Source organism: Mus musculus, chromosome X (genome assembly GCF_000001635.26).
Source record: "Mus musculus strain C57BL/6J chromosome X, GRCm38.p6 C57BL/6J".
In the NCBI taxonomy this organism is placed as follows: domain Eukaryota; kingdom Metazoa; phylum Chordata; class Mammalia; order Rodentia; family Muridae; genus Mus; species Mus musculus.
In genome coordinates, this window is record NC_000086.7 from 16,657,468 (window position 1) to 16,672,609 (window position 15,142).

At 38.1% G+C, this 15,142-nt stretch overlaps 1 protein-coding gene across 1 annotated transcript in view; it reads left to right on the forward strand.

Moving 5' to 3' along the window:
- The window catches only part of Maoa (monoamine oxidase A), a 68,115-nt gene that overhangs the window by 37,770 nt on the left and 15,203 nt on the right, over window positions 1–15,142 (forward strand). Inside the window, exons 4-8 of the mRNA NM_173740.3 lie at window positions 1,101–1,205; window positions 1,978–2,069; window positions 4,850–4,991; window positions 7,184–7,333; window positions 8,185–8,344. Coding sequence (NP_776101.3) covers window positions 1,101–1,205; window positions 1,978–2,069; window positions 4,850–4,991; window positions 7,184–7,333; window positions 8,185–8,344 — 649 coding nt within the window. The remainder of the gene's footprint in view (window positions 1–1,100; window positions 1,206–1,977; window positions 2,070–4,849; window positions 4,992–7,183; window positions 7,334–8,184; window positions 8,345–15,142) is intronic.

The window sequence follows — 15,142 nt, forward strand, 5'->3', positions numbered from 1 at the left end:
GAACAGAGCCCCAGTGCTCTTGTAAAAAGCCATCCACAGTTAGTATGTGACTGTGATTTCGGGCTAGGAGTGCAAAAGCAGACAGATCCTAGAGCCAGTCTGGTCAAACTAGTGATCTTCACATTCAGTAACAGAACCTGTCTCAAGAAAATAAGGTGGAGAGCATCACAGAGGATAGCTAAAGTTCACCTGACCTCCATGTATGTCCACACAGGCAATTCTGCCTGTGCATATTTGTGGCTACACAAACCATAACTTATGTCTCTTTCCTCCTTCCCTCCCTCCATCCCTCCTCTCTCCCCCTTTTCTCTGTCTCTGTCTCTCTCACTCTCACACACATATACATACAAAGAAATGGTTTATATTAATTGGTTTAAATTTTTTTTATTTACTTATTTTTTTGTAGTGTTAGGGAGTGGAACACAGGCCTGGCATATGCTAAATAAACACTCTACCATTGACACCTCAGCACTCTTCTCCCTCATTTTTTAAATTAATTTAATTAATTACTTTACATCTCAAATTGAGCTTCTCCTCTCCCCGCCCAGTCCCTGCCTCTCTCCTCCCCTCTCGCACAGCCTCCAGTTCTCACTTTCTTCCTCAGAGAAGAAAAGGGCAGGCCTCCCATGGATATAAATCTGCCCTGGCATATCAAGTTTCAATAGGACTAGGTGCAACTTCTCCTAGTGTGGGTTAGACAAGGCAGCCCAGTTAGGAGAAAGGAATCCAAAGACAGGCATCAGAGTCGGAGACTGCTCGTGCTCCTGCTGTTAGGAGTCCCATCTGAAGACCAAGGTGCACAACTGGTATATATGTACAGAGGGGCCTAAATATGCCCCTTGTATGCTTTCTGGTTGACAGTTCAGTCTCTGTGGGCCCCTACGGTTCCAGGTTAGTTGATTCTGTAGGTTTCCTTCTTACTTTTAAGACAGAATCTCACTAAGTTGCTCAGGCTGTCTTTGCACTTGGAATCTTCCTGCCTCAGTTTCCCGAGTTCATGGGATTACAGACCTGCCTCACAGCCTGGTTCTTGTAGTTTTAGAATGCCATGTAACTTAAGTATTATCCATTTCAAATAGATTCCCTTTACTTTATTCCAGGGGAAAACTTACCCATTCCGTGGTGCATTTCCACCTGTGTGGAACCCCTTGGCATATTTGGATTACAACAACCTGTGGAGGACAATGGATGATATGGGAAAAGAGGTAAAATGTGGGTTTGGTTTGCACATAGCATATTGCTGAAGAATGAAACTAATTAATATCCTTTCAAGGTACAAGGGACATTGCTGATTTGCACTGATGCATGCTCTTTCCAATATATGCAGCAACTCTGCAACAGCCAGGATTTCCACTTGACAGATGGAGACAATGAAATACCAAGTGTTTATATAATTTACTCAAAACCATGCAGCAAGGGTACTAGAATTCAAAACCACTCTTTCTTATACTACTGCATGTGTGCCTTCTTCTGTATACCTCTGAGTGTGTCTGTGTGTCTGTCTGTCTGTGTGTGTGTGTGTATGTGTGTGTGTATATATATATATATGACACATTTCTGCCAAATATCTATTTACAGTTATGTATCTACAATGCCACTTTAAATAGTAAAGGAAGGAAGGACTTTCTGCTTCAGAGTTTATTTATTCTCAGGCTCTATAGCATTACTCTCAAATTTTAGTTGGGAGCCTAAATTGACTGTGATCTTACAATAATAATATCGATATTGATAATGATCATCACCATCCCAATTACAAATAAATTTATACGTGTTGTAATTATGATCACTATTACTACTGTTGTTGACAATAAATAGCATTAAGGTGTGAACTCCAGATTCATCTCACCTCTCTATAGACTTATAAGCCAATTACAGAGACCAAGAAACAAGTTTTTAAAGGTTCACATAAAGGCTTCCCTGAAAAGAGAGGTAGAGCAGTGGTTATTGTTCTCTTCACTCATGAGTGTTTCATTGCAGATCCCTGTTGATGCACCATGGCAAGCAAGACATGCTGAGGAATGGGACAAGATAACCATGAAAGATCTCATTGATAAAATCTGTTGGACAAAGTATATCTGACTACTTACAATCTTATTTTTAAAATCTTCCCCTCTAATCCTTTGTAAACTGTCTTGAGTAGTAGTGCTGTTTTTAGTGACTTACAAGGAAAGTTAAGAAATATAATAATCTTTTTAGTTATAGCAGATTTGAGCAAAAAATGAATAAAAACTTAAGAAAGTATGTGCATAGAGTAGATCACCTTTGGACAAAAGGGTCATTGAGGTTGCCTGCAAAGGCAGTTTGTAAACATATTTTTTTTAAATTAATCCCATAGGCTAGAGAGATGACTCAGGGGTTAAGAGTAGTTATCAAGAGGTCGTGAGTTCAGATCCTAGTCCCCACATTAGAGAGCTTACAAATCCCTATAACTCTAGCACCAGGGGAATCTGACCCTCTGTTTGGTTTGCAAGGACTCCCAACAAATGTGGCATGTGTACATGCCCCTTCCCCATATTAAAAATTAAAGAAAACAGATTAAAAAATAATTTCCATATAGATGTAGATATGAAACTAATCTGGGTGAATGAAAATATAAACCATATAATGATTTTAATTAAAATTTATTATTAGCACTGTAACTTACAGTTTAATACTATAGTCATGACTCAATGATATGGATACTTTTTAAGAATTATAGTATTAGTCAATTTCATTGATAAATATTCCAGAGTATATATGAACTAAGATGACTAATATGGTATGGAACTACTAAATATATATATATATATATATATATATATATATATATATATATATATATATATATATATCGGTCACAGCAAAAATACTATATGGTACCTGCTTATATTTATTTTTCCTGTATTTGAATCAACACATATAATACTTACATACTTGTTAGCATATATGTATTCTAGGCATACTATATGAAGACACTGATACTGGCTAAGGAATAGTGGTGAATTTATTAGTATTTAGCTTCTTCCCTCATGTAGTCTATATTCTTCTAGCAGGCAAGATGAACACTGAACACATAATTACATAGTACTAGCAGAGTACCTAACAAAGGGAATCTTAGTTGATCTAAAAATAGAAAAATCATTCCCTGGTACAGCTTATGTTAAGCTTGGTAGCTAGACTAACCATATTGGCAAGTTTCAGATTCAATTGAGAGATACTGCCTCAATAAATGAAGTAGAGAGAAATCAACGAAACTACTTGTGTTTGACCTTTGCCCCTTGTTCACACACATGTCAAAACATGTATATGTACATACACCACACACTTACATGCCAAAACAACAACAAACAGAATGTATAATAGTGCTGAAGGGGGAAGGACGGGACTATAAGAGTGATGGGAGAACATATTCTAGGTGGCCAAAGGGGTGAGATGGTATCTTCTATGTATAGGCCAAGGTTGGGGTAAGCTAACATAGTAATAGAAATATCTTTCAGTAATAAGTTATAGCATTATTTGAGAGTCAGGAAAAGATAGATAGCATTAGATGCTAACTTCCAGGATAATTCAGAGGGCCAAGGGTAGAGAGACAAACATAGATAAATTAGGGACATGGCATTTCCTATGAATGAGCCAAGAAACATGATACCTTATAAGAATTACCAAAGAAGCATGAGGAAAGAGGATGTTTGAACGAATTGTTCTGGAACAGCATCTTTCAGGAATTGCATATTGTTAGAAAAGGAGAGAGTAAAATGGAGATGTAGTTGGGATGTTAGGAAATACTTAGAAGAGGGGAGAAGATAATGTTAAGGAATTATGCTTCTATGAATAACCAAGTTAGATGTGGAAAGGTTCAGACCTATGAGTGGTGTAAGGGAATAGGAATCTTCTAAGCGGAGAAAATAAGGAGTAACTTTTAGAAATGGCTTGAGAAGGGAAGAAAATTGGCACACTTGAACAAGTGAGTGATCAGTTTGGTGGATGCATAGAGCAAGTAGTGTGTGGGGTAGTTGAAGTCATAGGTTAAGCAGCCTGTGGTACATCTATAATATTGTCTATATTCAATGTTTGAGATGTTGCTCTATTTTAGACCATTGAAGAATTTTTAAATGTTGTTTTAAAACTTTTTTTTGTTTTTAGTTTTGTTTTGGTTATTTTTGATTCAGTGAAACAGTGTTTCATTGTGCGGACCAGCATAGTCTTTAACTTGCTATCCTCTTTCTTTTGCCTACTACATGCTGAAATTCCAGGCCTTATTACCATGCTCAGCTTAACCACTGAAGTGTTGTTAAAGTACTCATTATGTTTAGCATGGCAGAGAATATTAAAGGTGATGTAGGGTGATAATACAAGGAGGTCACCACTTTCTCTGTGTAAGATATTGTACAGTAGCATGGACCAGAGTGGAGTCAGAAGAGATGGGAATGTGAGGAAAGTCTTTAAAATAGGTTAGAAGTATGCCTAGTTAGTGTAGTTAGGTAGTATCAAAGATATTGAATCTTTAGATAGACTATTTTGGAGCTAAACCATACTTCTTAATAACAGAAGAAAACTTTTTTTTTCTCAAAAGTTAACAAATGCTTTCCTATGGATGCTGAGACCATGAGGTTTTGATTGTCTTGTCTTGTCTTGTTTTGTTTGCCAAAATAGCAGAAATAGTTTCTACTTGTACTATATTACACTTTGTAATGGTGCATTCCTCTGACTTCTGTATATATTTTCAATTATGTTGTTATTGATGTGTATGTGGCTGGTTCATAGCATGTATGTGCCATGTATGAAGGTCAGTGGATAACTCTCAGGAGTTGGTTATCTGCTTCTTTCTACATGTATTGACATGTGATTTTCACTCTTATTCTGTGAACAGAACTGCTCGAGAATTTGCTTATCTTTTTGTGAACATTAATGTGACTTCTGAGCCTCATGAGGTATCTGCCCTGTGGTTCTTGTGGTATGTGAGGCAGTGTGGAGGTACCTCTCGGATATTCTCAGTCACCAATGGCGGCCAGGTATACATTGTCTGTTCTGAAACTAACTTGCCCAGAACCATCCTTGCTAATTCCTTCGTTGTTTCTAATCATTTATGGTAGTATAAAATGACCTAAAAATATGTCTGAATTTTTTCTCATTTTTTCTATATTCCTGTAAAGTTCATTGCTAAAGAATATTGCATTTGAATTAATTATATCTTAAGAATTAAGTTCCTTCCCTTAAAATGTAGGAAAATGAAGCTATTTATATCAAAGTAGCTAAACTACTAAAAATAAGTTAATTTCCAAGAAAATTATAGTGCTTATAAAATTAGTATACTTAAAATTATCTTGGTTCTTTACCACTTGTTTCTCACAGGTATTCTTTCATGTTAACTAATGTAAAATAGAAATTACTCTTCTAATTCACACAAGTAATTTGTGTCCACTTTTTGAATAGTAAGTTGTGTAGTTTGGATTTTATAATTTAGCTTACTTGCATTTTTTTTTTGCTTATATACACTTCTATTACCAATGAGTAAGCATATTTAACTCATTGACTAAATATTTAATAAATTAACAGCAAAGCCAAAATATTAAATTCCCAATTCCTTAGATCCTAACATTCATTGCAAAGATGTATCTCCCTTATTCAAAGAAAATGTGCCTTATTTAGGAATGTTATGCATGAGTGAGATGAGGTTAATTAATTAATTGCAGTTTAACTTTAGTTTATGCTGTGCTACTTGAGTCCCAGAATTTTGAGTACATTTTATGAATTTAGACTTTGTCTTCAAAGTAAATTATTGTTCTTTGGAGATCACCAGAAGTCTCCAAGTTGTTCTTGCGATGTGTAGAGTTATTGCTCATTGGACCCTTGGTTTTTACAAATATAGGACTTTTGCATTTTAAAAATGTGTACTTATGAACAGAGACTCAGTATTATTTCTTTAATTCATATCTTCCTTTCTGAAGTATCCTACTAATAGGTTATTTGTATCTTTCATTTGGAGGGGGACAAAATACTTCTAAATAAACCCTATATGACCTTTTAGAAAGTAGAGTTCAGATTTTGCACTCAAGCTATTATCACAATATCTTTCAAAAGACATTAACTTTTATCCTTTTATAATTTAATTTTAAATACACAGAAAAGTAGATAGTGAACAAATAAAACTAGTCCACCTTTTCTGTTTGTTTAGTATACTAGAGTTCAAGGCACCTATTTGGAAACATAGTAAGATTCTGTATTAAATGATTCCAGTTTCTTCAGAAAGGATGCATCATAAATTTAAGTCTGAACCACTCTGTGATCATTTTCATAAAGAACTTCAGTGGTTTCACTAAACACCAGTTTTAAAAGTTGCTGCTTGTCTACTCATAAATGGGATATTGCAATTGCCAGTTGTGGTCTGTCCCTGCTTTACTGACATACATTTCTAATCACTCAAAGAATCGTCTGCAATGGGCTAAAAGTATTTCCTTGGTTGTAACCAAATATGCTGTATTAAGCACTTTTCTCTTAGATTATTCTTAAACAATATCTATGCTGAGAAATAGCATATTACAGAGGGCTGAACACTTCTGATCCATAGTGATGCTCAAGAGAAATACTTGACAATGTTTTAAGGAATAAACAGATACTTAGCTATCAATATTCTGCCTTGAAAATGAAATTTGCAGTTAGTTTTGAGAAGAATATATTCAAAAGCTTAAATTCAGTTTCATAGGACCTGATTTGGCTATTTTTGATAGTGTATTGCTAACCCTAATAGCACCCTGAACCTGTTCTCTTAGACTCACATTATCTATAATATAATATTTTCTATATCCTTACCTGCTCCGATATGTAACTCCATAGGGAGTTAGAAACCACAGCCCCTAGGATCAACTATATAGTTGTTTCACCTTCCCAGAGCTCCTTGTATACACCATACTCATAGACATTTGAAGTTCTCAGACTTGCTATTTGCATGTGGTCAGGGCACCACCGGCATAGAGAACATTTACTTCTGGTCTCTGATTTTATATGCTAGTAATGGCTTTTCCTTGCTAGAACATGTGCTGAGAATAATTGAGGTACCTTGGTTCTGTCCTAATGATTCTTCCCTCAATTGGATATGTCAAGGATAGAGGCCTGGTATTGACATTCTTGGAGATTACTAATTGGTGGCAAATGTTCCACCACTCTCCTTTTATAACTTGTCTTTTATGCCTACTTTCTCTAATAGGAACGGAAATTTGTAGGTGGCTCTGGCCAAATAAGTGAACAGATAATGGTCCTCCTTGGGGATAAAGTGAAGCTGAGCTCTCCTGTTACTTATATTGACCAAACAGATGACAACATCATTATAGAAACACTGAATCATGAGCACTATGAGGTAATCTATTATAGACAAAAGAGTTTATGGTAAATGGGTTTTATGCCATTTGTACTTTCTAATTGTATGTAATCTAATCTGTAGTTTAATTAGATATAGCATATATCTACTTTAAGTTTTCCAGATTGACAGACTTGGTTTACTTACTGTCCTAGTTTGCTTCTCTGTTGCTGTGATAAACACCATGTCCAAAAGCGAGTTCAGGAAGTAAGGGTTTATTTGGCTTACAGGTCCTGATCACAGTCTATCACTGAGGGAAGTCATTGCAAGAATTCAAACAGGAGCAGAGGCAGGAAGCATACAGGAGTTCAGCTAATTGACCTGCTCCCAGTTTGCTTTCTTTTATTACTCAGGACCACCTACACAAAGGTGGCACCATCCACAATGGGCTGGATAGTCCCATATCAATCATTAATTATGAAAATGCTGGGGATGGAGAGATGGTTCAGTGATTAAGAGCACTGACTGCTCTTCTGAAGGTCCTGAGTTCAAATCCCAGCAACCACATGTTGTCTCACAACCATCCGTAATGAGATCTGACGCGCTCTTCTGGTGCATCTGAAGACACCTACAGTGGAATTAGATAGAATAATAAATAAATCTTAAAAAAAAAAAGAAAATGCTACACATGCCAGTCTAATGGAGGCAATCCCTCAGTTGCAGCTCCCCATTTCCAAGCTAACTCTAACTATGTCAAGTTGACAAAACTAACCAGCCCATCTACCTTGTTCTATTTTGTTGCTTCACAGTGGATTGATTTCGGTATTTTTTCTCCTTAAATGATGCTTCATAACTTCTGCAAAGGCTATATACCTCATGTTTCAGGTAATATTTTGCATATTATATTTCAGTGCAAATATGTAATTAGTGCCATCCCACCGGTTTTGACTGCCAAGATCCACTTTAAACCAGAGCTTCCACCTGAGAGAAACCAATTAATTCAGCGTCTTCCAATGGGGGCTGTCATCAAGTGCATGGTGTATTACAAGGAAGCCTTCTGGAAGAAAAAGGGTAGGTTGCTCGTATTTGTGTTTAAACTATTAAGTACAAAACCACATTTTGTGGATATTGAATAGAATATGCTGAATACAAAAAGATAAATGTATTCAAATTTGTAGAGAAGTTATTAATCTGTCTCTACAATTTCACAAAATGGCCTCAAGAGAGATTGACAATGGGAGGAATAGATGCAAGCAAGCGGTGGGTATATCAGCTATAGGGCCACTGTCATTCGTCTTCCTACTTATTCTTCAGAAGCAGAATGAGACCAAGGGGCCCAGAAACTGGGGCCCTGAAGTAAGCTGTTTCTGAACTTCATCAGCTTATATTTTTTTTTATTTTCTTTCTTTTTTTTTTCCTTTTTTTTTCCATTTTTTATTAGGTATTTAGCTCATTTACATTTCCAATGCTATACCAAAAGTCCCCCATACCCACGACCCCCACTCCCCTACCCACCCACTCCCCCTTTTTGGCCCTGGCGTTCCCCTGTACTGGGGCATATAAAGTTTGCGTGTCCAATGGGCCTCTCTTTCCAGTGATGGACAACTAGGCCATCTTTTGATACATATGCAGCTAGAGTCAAGAGCTCCGGGGTACTGGTTAGTTCATAATGTTGTTTCACCTATAGGGTTGCAGATCCCTTTAGCTCCTTGGGTACTTTCTCTAGCTCCTCCATTGGGAGCCCTGTGATCCATCCATTCGCTGACTGTGAGCATCCACTTCTGTGTTTGCTAGGCCCCGGCATAGTCTCACAAGAGACAGCTACATCTGGGTCCTTTCGATAAAATCTTGCTAGTATATGCAATGGTGTCAGCGTTTGGATGCTGATTATGGGGTGGATCCCTGGATATGGCAGTCTCTACATGGTCCATCCTTTCATCTCAGCTCCAAACTTTGTCTTTGTAACTCCTTCCATGGGTGTTTTGTTCCCAATTCTAAGGAGGGGCATAGTGTCCACATTTCAGTCTTCATTCTTCTTGAGTTTCATGTGTTTAGCAAATTGTATCTTATATCTTGGGTATCCTAGGTTTGGGGCTAATATCCACTTATCAGTGAGTACATATTGTGTGAGTTCCTTTGTGAATGTGTTACCTCACTCAGGATGATGCCCTCCAGGTCCATCCATTTGGCTAGGAATTTCATAAATTCATTCTTTTTAATAGCTGAGTAGTACTCCATTGTGTAGATGTACCACATTTTCTGTATCCATTCCTCTGTTGAGGGGCATCTGGGTTCTTTCCAGCTTCTGGCTATTATAAATAAGGCTGCTATGAACATAGTGGAGCATGTGTCCTTCTTACCAGTTGGGGCATCTTCTGGATATATGCCCAGAAGAGGTATTGCTGGATCCTCCGGTAGTACTATGTCCAATTTTATGAGGAACCGCCAGACTGATTTCCAGAGTGGTTGTACAAGCCTGCACTCCCACCAACAATGGAGGAGTGTTCCTCTTTCTCCACATCCTCGCCAGCATCTGCTGTCACCTGAATTTTTGATCTTAGCCATTCTGACTGGTGTGAGGTGGAATCTCAGGGTTGTTTTGATTTGCATTTCCCTGATGATTAAGGATGTTGAACATTTTTTCAGGTGCTTCTCTGCCATTTGGTATTCCGCAGGTGAGAATTCTTTGTTCAGTTCTGAGCCCCATTTTTTAATGGGGTTATTTGATTTTCTGAAGTCCACCTTCTTGAGTTCTTTATATATGTTGGATATTAGTCCCCTATCTGATTTAGGATAGGTAAATATCCTTTCCCAATCTGTTGGAGGTCTTTTTGTCTTATTGACGGTGTCTTTTGCCTTGCAGAAACTTTGGAGTTTCATTAGGTCCCATTTGTCAATTCTCAATCTTACAGCACAAGCCATTGCTGTTCTGTTCAGGAAGTTTTCCCCTGTGCCCATATCTTCAAGGCTTTTCCCCACTTTCTCCTCTATAAGTTTCAGTGTCTCTGGTTTTATGTGAAGTTCCTTGATCCACTTAGATTTGACCTTAGTACAAGGAGATAAGTATGGATCGCTTCGCATTCTTCTACACGATAACAAACAGTTGTGCCAGCACCAATTGTTGAAAATGCTGTCTTTTTTCCACTGGATGGTTTTAGCTCCCTTGTCTAAGATCAAGTGACCATAGGTGTGTGGGTTCATTTCTGGGTCTTCAATTCTATTCCATTGGTCTACTTGTCTGTCTCTATACCAGTACCATGCAGTTTTTATCACAATTGCTCTGTAGTAAAGCTTTAGGTCTGGCATGGTGATTCCACCAGAGGTTCTTTTATCCTTGAGAAGACTTTTTGCTATCCTAGGTTTTTTGTTATTCCAGATGAATTTGCAAATTGCTCCTTCTAATTCGTTGAAGAATTGAGTTGGAACTTTGATGGGGATTGCATTGATTCTGTAGATTGCTTTTGGCAAGATAGCCATTTTTACAATGTTGATCCTGCCAATCCATGAGCATGGGAGATCTTTCCATCTTCTGAGATCTTCTTTAATTTCTTTCTTCAGGGACTTGAAGTTTTTATCATACAGATCTTTCACTTCCTTAGTTAGAGTCATGCCAAGATATTTTATATTATTTGTGACTATTGAGAAGGGTGTTGTTTCCCTAATTTCTTTCTCAGCCTGTTTATTCTTTGTATAGAGAAAGGCCATTGACTTGTTTGAGTTTATTTTATATCCAGCTACTTCACTGAAGCTGTTTATCAGGTTTAGGAGTTCTCTGGTAGAATTTTTAGGGTCACTTATATATACTATCATATCATCTGCAAAAAGTGATATTTTGACTTCCTCTTTTCCAATTTGTATCCCCTTGATCTCCTTTTGTTGTCGAATTGCTCTGGCTAATACTTCAAGTACTATGTTGAAAAGGTAGGGAGAAAGTGGGCAGCCTTGTCTAGTCCCTGATTTTAGTGGGATTGCTTCCAGCTTCTCTCCATTTACTTTGATATTGGCTACTGGTTTGCTGTAGATTGCTTTTATCATGTTTAGGTATGGGCCTTGAATTCCTGATCTTTCCAAAACTTTTATCATGAATGGGTGTTGGATCTTGTCAAATGCTTTTTCTGCATCTAACGAGATGATCATGTGGTTTTTGTCTTTGAGTTTGTTTTTATAATGGATTACATTGATGGATTTTCGTATATTAAACCATCCCTGCATCCCTGGAATAAAACCTACTTGGTCAGGATGGATGATTGCTTTAATCTGTTTTTGGATTCGGTTAGCGAGAATTTTATTGAGGATTTTTGCATCGATATTCATAAGAGAAATTGGTCTGAAGTTCTCTATCTTTGTTGGGTCTTTCTGTGGTTTAGGTATCAGAGTAATAGTGGCTTCATAAAATGAGTTGGGTAGAGTACCTTCTACTTCTATTTTGTGAAATAGTTTGTGCAGAACTGGAATTAGATCTTCTTTGAAGGTCTGATAGAACTCTGCACTAAACCCATCTGGTCCTGGGCTTTTTTTGGCTGGGAGACTGTTAATAACTGCTTCTATTTCTTTAGGTGATATGGGACTGTTGAGATGGTCAACTTGATCCTGATTCAACTTTGGTACCTGGTATCTGTCCAGAAATTTGTCCATTTCGTCCAGGTTTTCCAGTTTTGTTGAGTATAGCCTTTTGTAGAAGGATCTGATGGTGTTTTGGATTTCTTCAGGATCTGTTGTTATGTCTCCCTTTTCATTTCTGATTTTGTTAATTAGGATTTTGTCCCTGTGCCCTTTAGTGAGTCTAGCTAAGGGTTTATCTATCTTGTTGATTTTCTCAAAGAACCAACTCCTCGTTTGGTTAATTCTTTGAATAGTTCTTCTTGTTTCCACTTGGTTGATTTCACCCCTGAGTTTGATTATTTCCTGCCGTCTACTCCTCTTGGGTGAATTTGCTTCCTTTTTTTTCTAGAGCTTTTAGATGTGTTGTCAAGCTGCTAGTATGTGCTCTCTCCCGTTTCTTCTTGGAGGCACTCAGAGCTATGAGTTTCCCTCTTAGAAATGCTTTCATTGTGTCCCATAGGTTTGGGTATGTTGTAGCTTCATTTTCATTAAAATCTAAAAAGTCTTTAATTTCTTTCTTTATTCCTTCCTTGACCAAGGTATCATTGAGAAGAGTGTTGTTCAGTTTCCACGTGAGTGTTGTTCAGTTTCCACGTGAATGTTGTTATTGAAGATCAGTCTTAGGCCATGGTGGTCTGATAGGATACATGGGACAATTTCAATATTTTTGTATCTGTTGAGGCCTGTTTTGTGACCAATTATATGGTCAATTTTGGAGAAGGTCCCGTGAGGTGCTGAGAAGAAGGTATATCCTTTTGTTTTAGGATAAAATGTTCTGTAGATATCTGTCAGGTCCATTTGTTTCATAACTTCTGTTAGTTTCACTGTGTCCCTGTTTAGTTTCTATTTCCACGATCTGTCCATTGATGAAAGTGGTGTGTTGAAGTCTCCCACTATTATTGTTTGAGGTGCAATGTGTGCTTTGAGCTTTACTAAAGTGTCTTTAATGAATGTGGCTGCCCTTGCATTTGGAGCGTAGATATTCAGAATTGAGAGTTCCTCTTGGAGGATTTTACCTTTGATGAGTATGAAGTGTCCCTCCTTGTCTTTTTTGATAACTTTGGGTTGGAAGTCGATTTTATCTGATATTAAAATGGCTACTCCAGCTTGTTTCTTCAGTCCATTTGCTTGGAAAATTGTTTTCCAGCCTTTCACTCTGAGGTAGTCCCTGTCTTTTTCCCTGAGATGGATTTCCTGTAAGCAGCAGAATGTTGGGTCCTGTTTGTGTAGCCAGTCTGTTAGTCTATGTCTTTTTATTGGGGAATTGAGTCCATTGATATTAAGAGATATTAAGGAAAGTAATTGTTGCTTCCTTTTATTTTTGTTGTTAGAGTTGGCATTCTGCTCTTGTGGCTATCTTCTTTTTGGTTTGTTGAGTGATTACTTTCTTGCTTGTTCTAGGGCGTGATTTCCGTCCTTGAATTGCTTCTTTTCTGTTATTATTCTTTGAAGGGCTGGATTCGTGGAAAGATATTGTGTGAATTTGGTTTTGTCGTGGAATACTTTGGTTTCTCCATCTATGGTAATTGAGAGTTTGGCCGGGTATAGTAGCCTGGGCTGGCATTTGTGTTCTCTTAGTGTCTGTATAACATCTGTCCAGGCTCTTCTGGCTTTCATAGTCTCTGGTGAAAGTCTGGTGTAATTCTGATAGGCCTGCCTTTATATGTTACTTGACCTTTCTCCCTTACTGCTTTTAATATTCTATCTTTATTTAGTGCATTTGTTGTTCTGATTATTATGTGTCGGGAGGAATTTCTTTTCTGGTCCAGTCTATTTGGAGTTCTGTAGGCTTCTTGTATGATCATGGGCATCTCTTTCTTTATGTTTGGGAAGTTTTCTTCTATTATTTTGTTGAAGATATTAGCTGGCCCTTTAAGTTGAAAATCTTCATTCTCATCAATTCCTATTACCCGTAGGTTTGGTCTTCTCATTGTGTCCTGGATTACCTGGATGTTTTGAGTTAGGATCCTTTTGCATTTTGTATTTTCTTTGACTGTTGTGTCGATGTTCTCTATGGAATCTTCTGCACCTGAGATTCTCTCTTCCATTTCTTGTATTCTGTTGCTGATGCTCGCATCTATGGTTCCAGATCTCTTTCCTAGGGTTTCTATCTCCAGTGTTGCCTCGCTTTGGGTTTTCTTTATTGTGTCTACTTCCCTTTTTAGTTCTAGTATGGTTTTGTTCATTTCCATTATCTGTTTGGATGTGTTTTCCTGTTTTTCTTTAATGATTTCTACCTGTTTGGCTGTGTTTTCCTGCTTTTCTTTAAGGGCCTGTAACAGTGCTCTCCTGTAATTCTTTAAGTGACTTATGAAAGTCCTTCTTGATGTCCTCTCATCATCATGAGAAATGTTTTTAAATCTGTGTCTAGATTTTCGGTTGTGTTGGGGTGCCCAGGACTAGGTGGGGTGGGAGTGCTGCGTTCTGATGATGGTGAGTGGTCTTGATTTCTGTTAATAGGATTCTTACATTTGCCTTTCTCCATCTGGTAATCTCTGAAGCTAGCTGTTTTAGTTGTCACTGTTAAGAGCTTGTTCTTCAGGTGACACTGTTAGCCTCTATAAGCAGACCTGGGAGGGTAGCACTCTCCTTAGTTTCAGTGGGCAGAGTATTCTCTGCATGCAAGTTCTCTTCTTGCAGGGAAGGTACCCAGATATCTGGTGTTCGAACCAGACTCCTGGCAGAAGTTGTGTTCCACTCACTAGAGGTCTTAGGATCCCGTGTGGAATCCTGTGTGGGCCCTTGAGGGTGTCAGGCGACTCCGCTGGCAAGGTAGCCTGGGGCTCGAGTGGAGCAGAAGGGGCTTGTGCCCCAGATCAGGCCCGGGTAGTCTGCTTCCCTATGTACCGCAGTCTCAGGTTCCGCGCGATTGGATTGGGGCAGGTGCTGTGTTTCACTCACCAGGGGTCTTAGGATCCCATGGGGAGTCCTGTGTGGGTCCTTGTGGGTGTTGCGCGAGACTCCGCTGGCAAGGTAGCCCGGGGCTCGAGTGGAGAGGAAGGGCCTTCATCAGCTTATTGGCATTGGTCTCTTAGCATAAAATGATGATAAGGTTTTGTGATAAATGCTTATCAGGGTGTTGTGAACATTAAATGAAATAGGGTTTAGAATATAGATGCTTTCCAGATACACTTCCTGCTCATATTCAATGGTGCCCTTTTTACAACTTCAAGGGTTAATGGAAGTGAAATCCTTTCAGTATGTCCCATCTCATTTTCCATGTGTTCCTGCATGGAGGATCATTTTACCATTTTCCTCATCTTACCA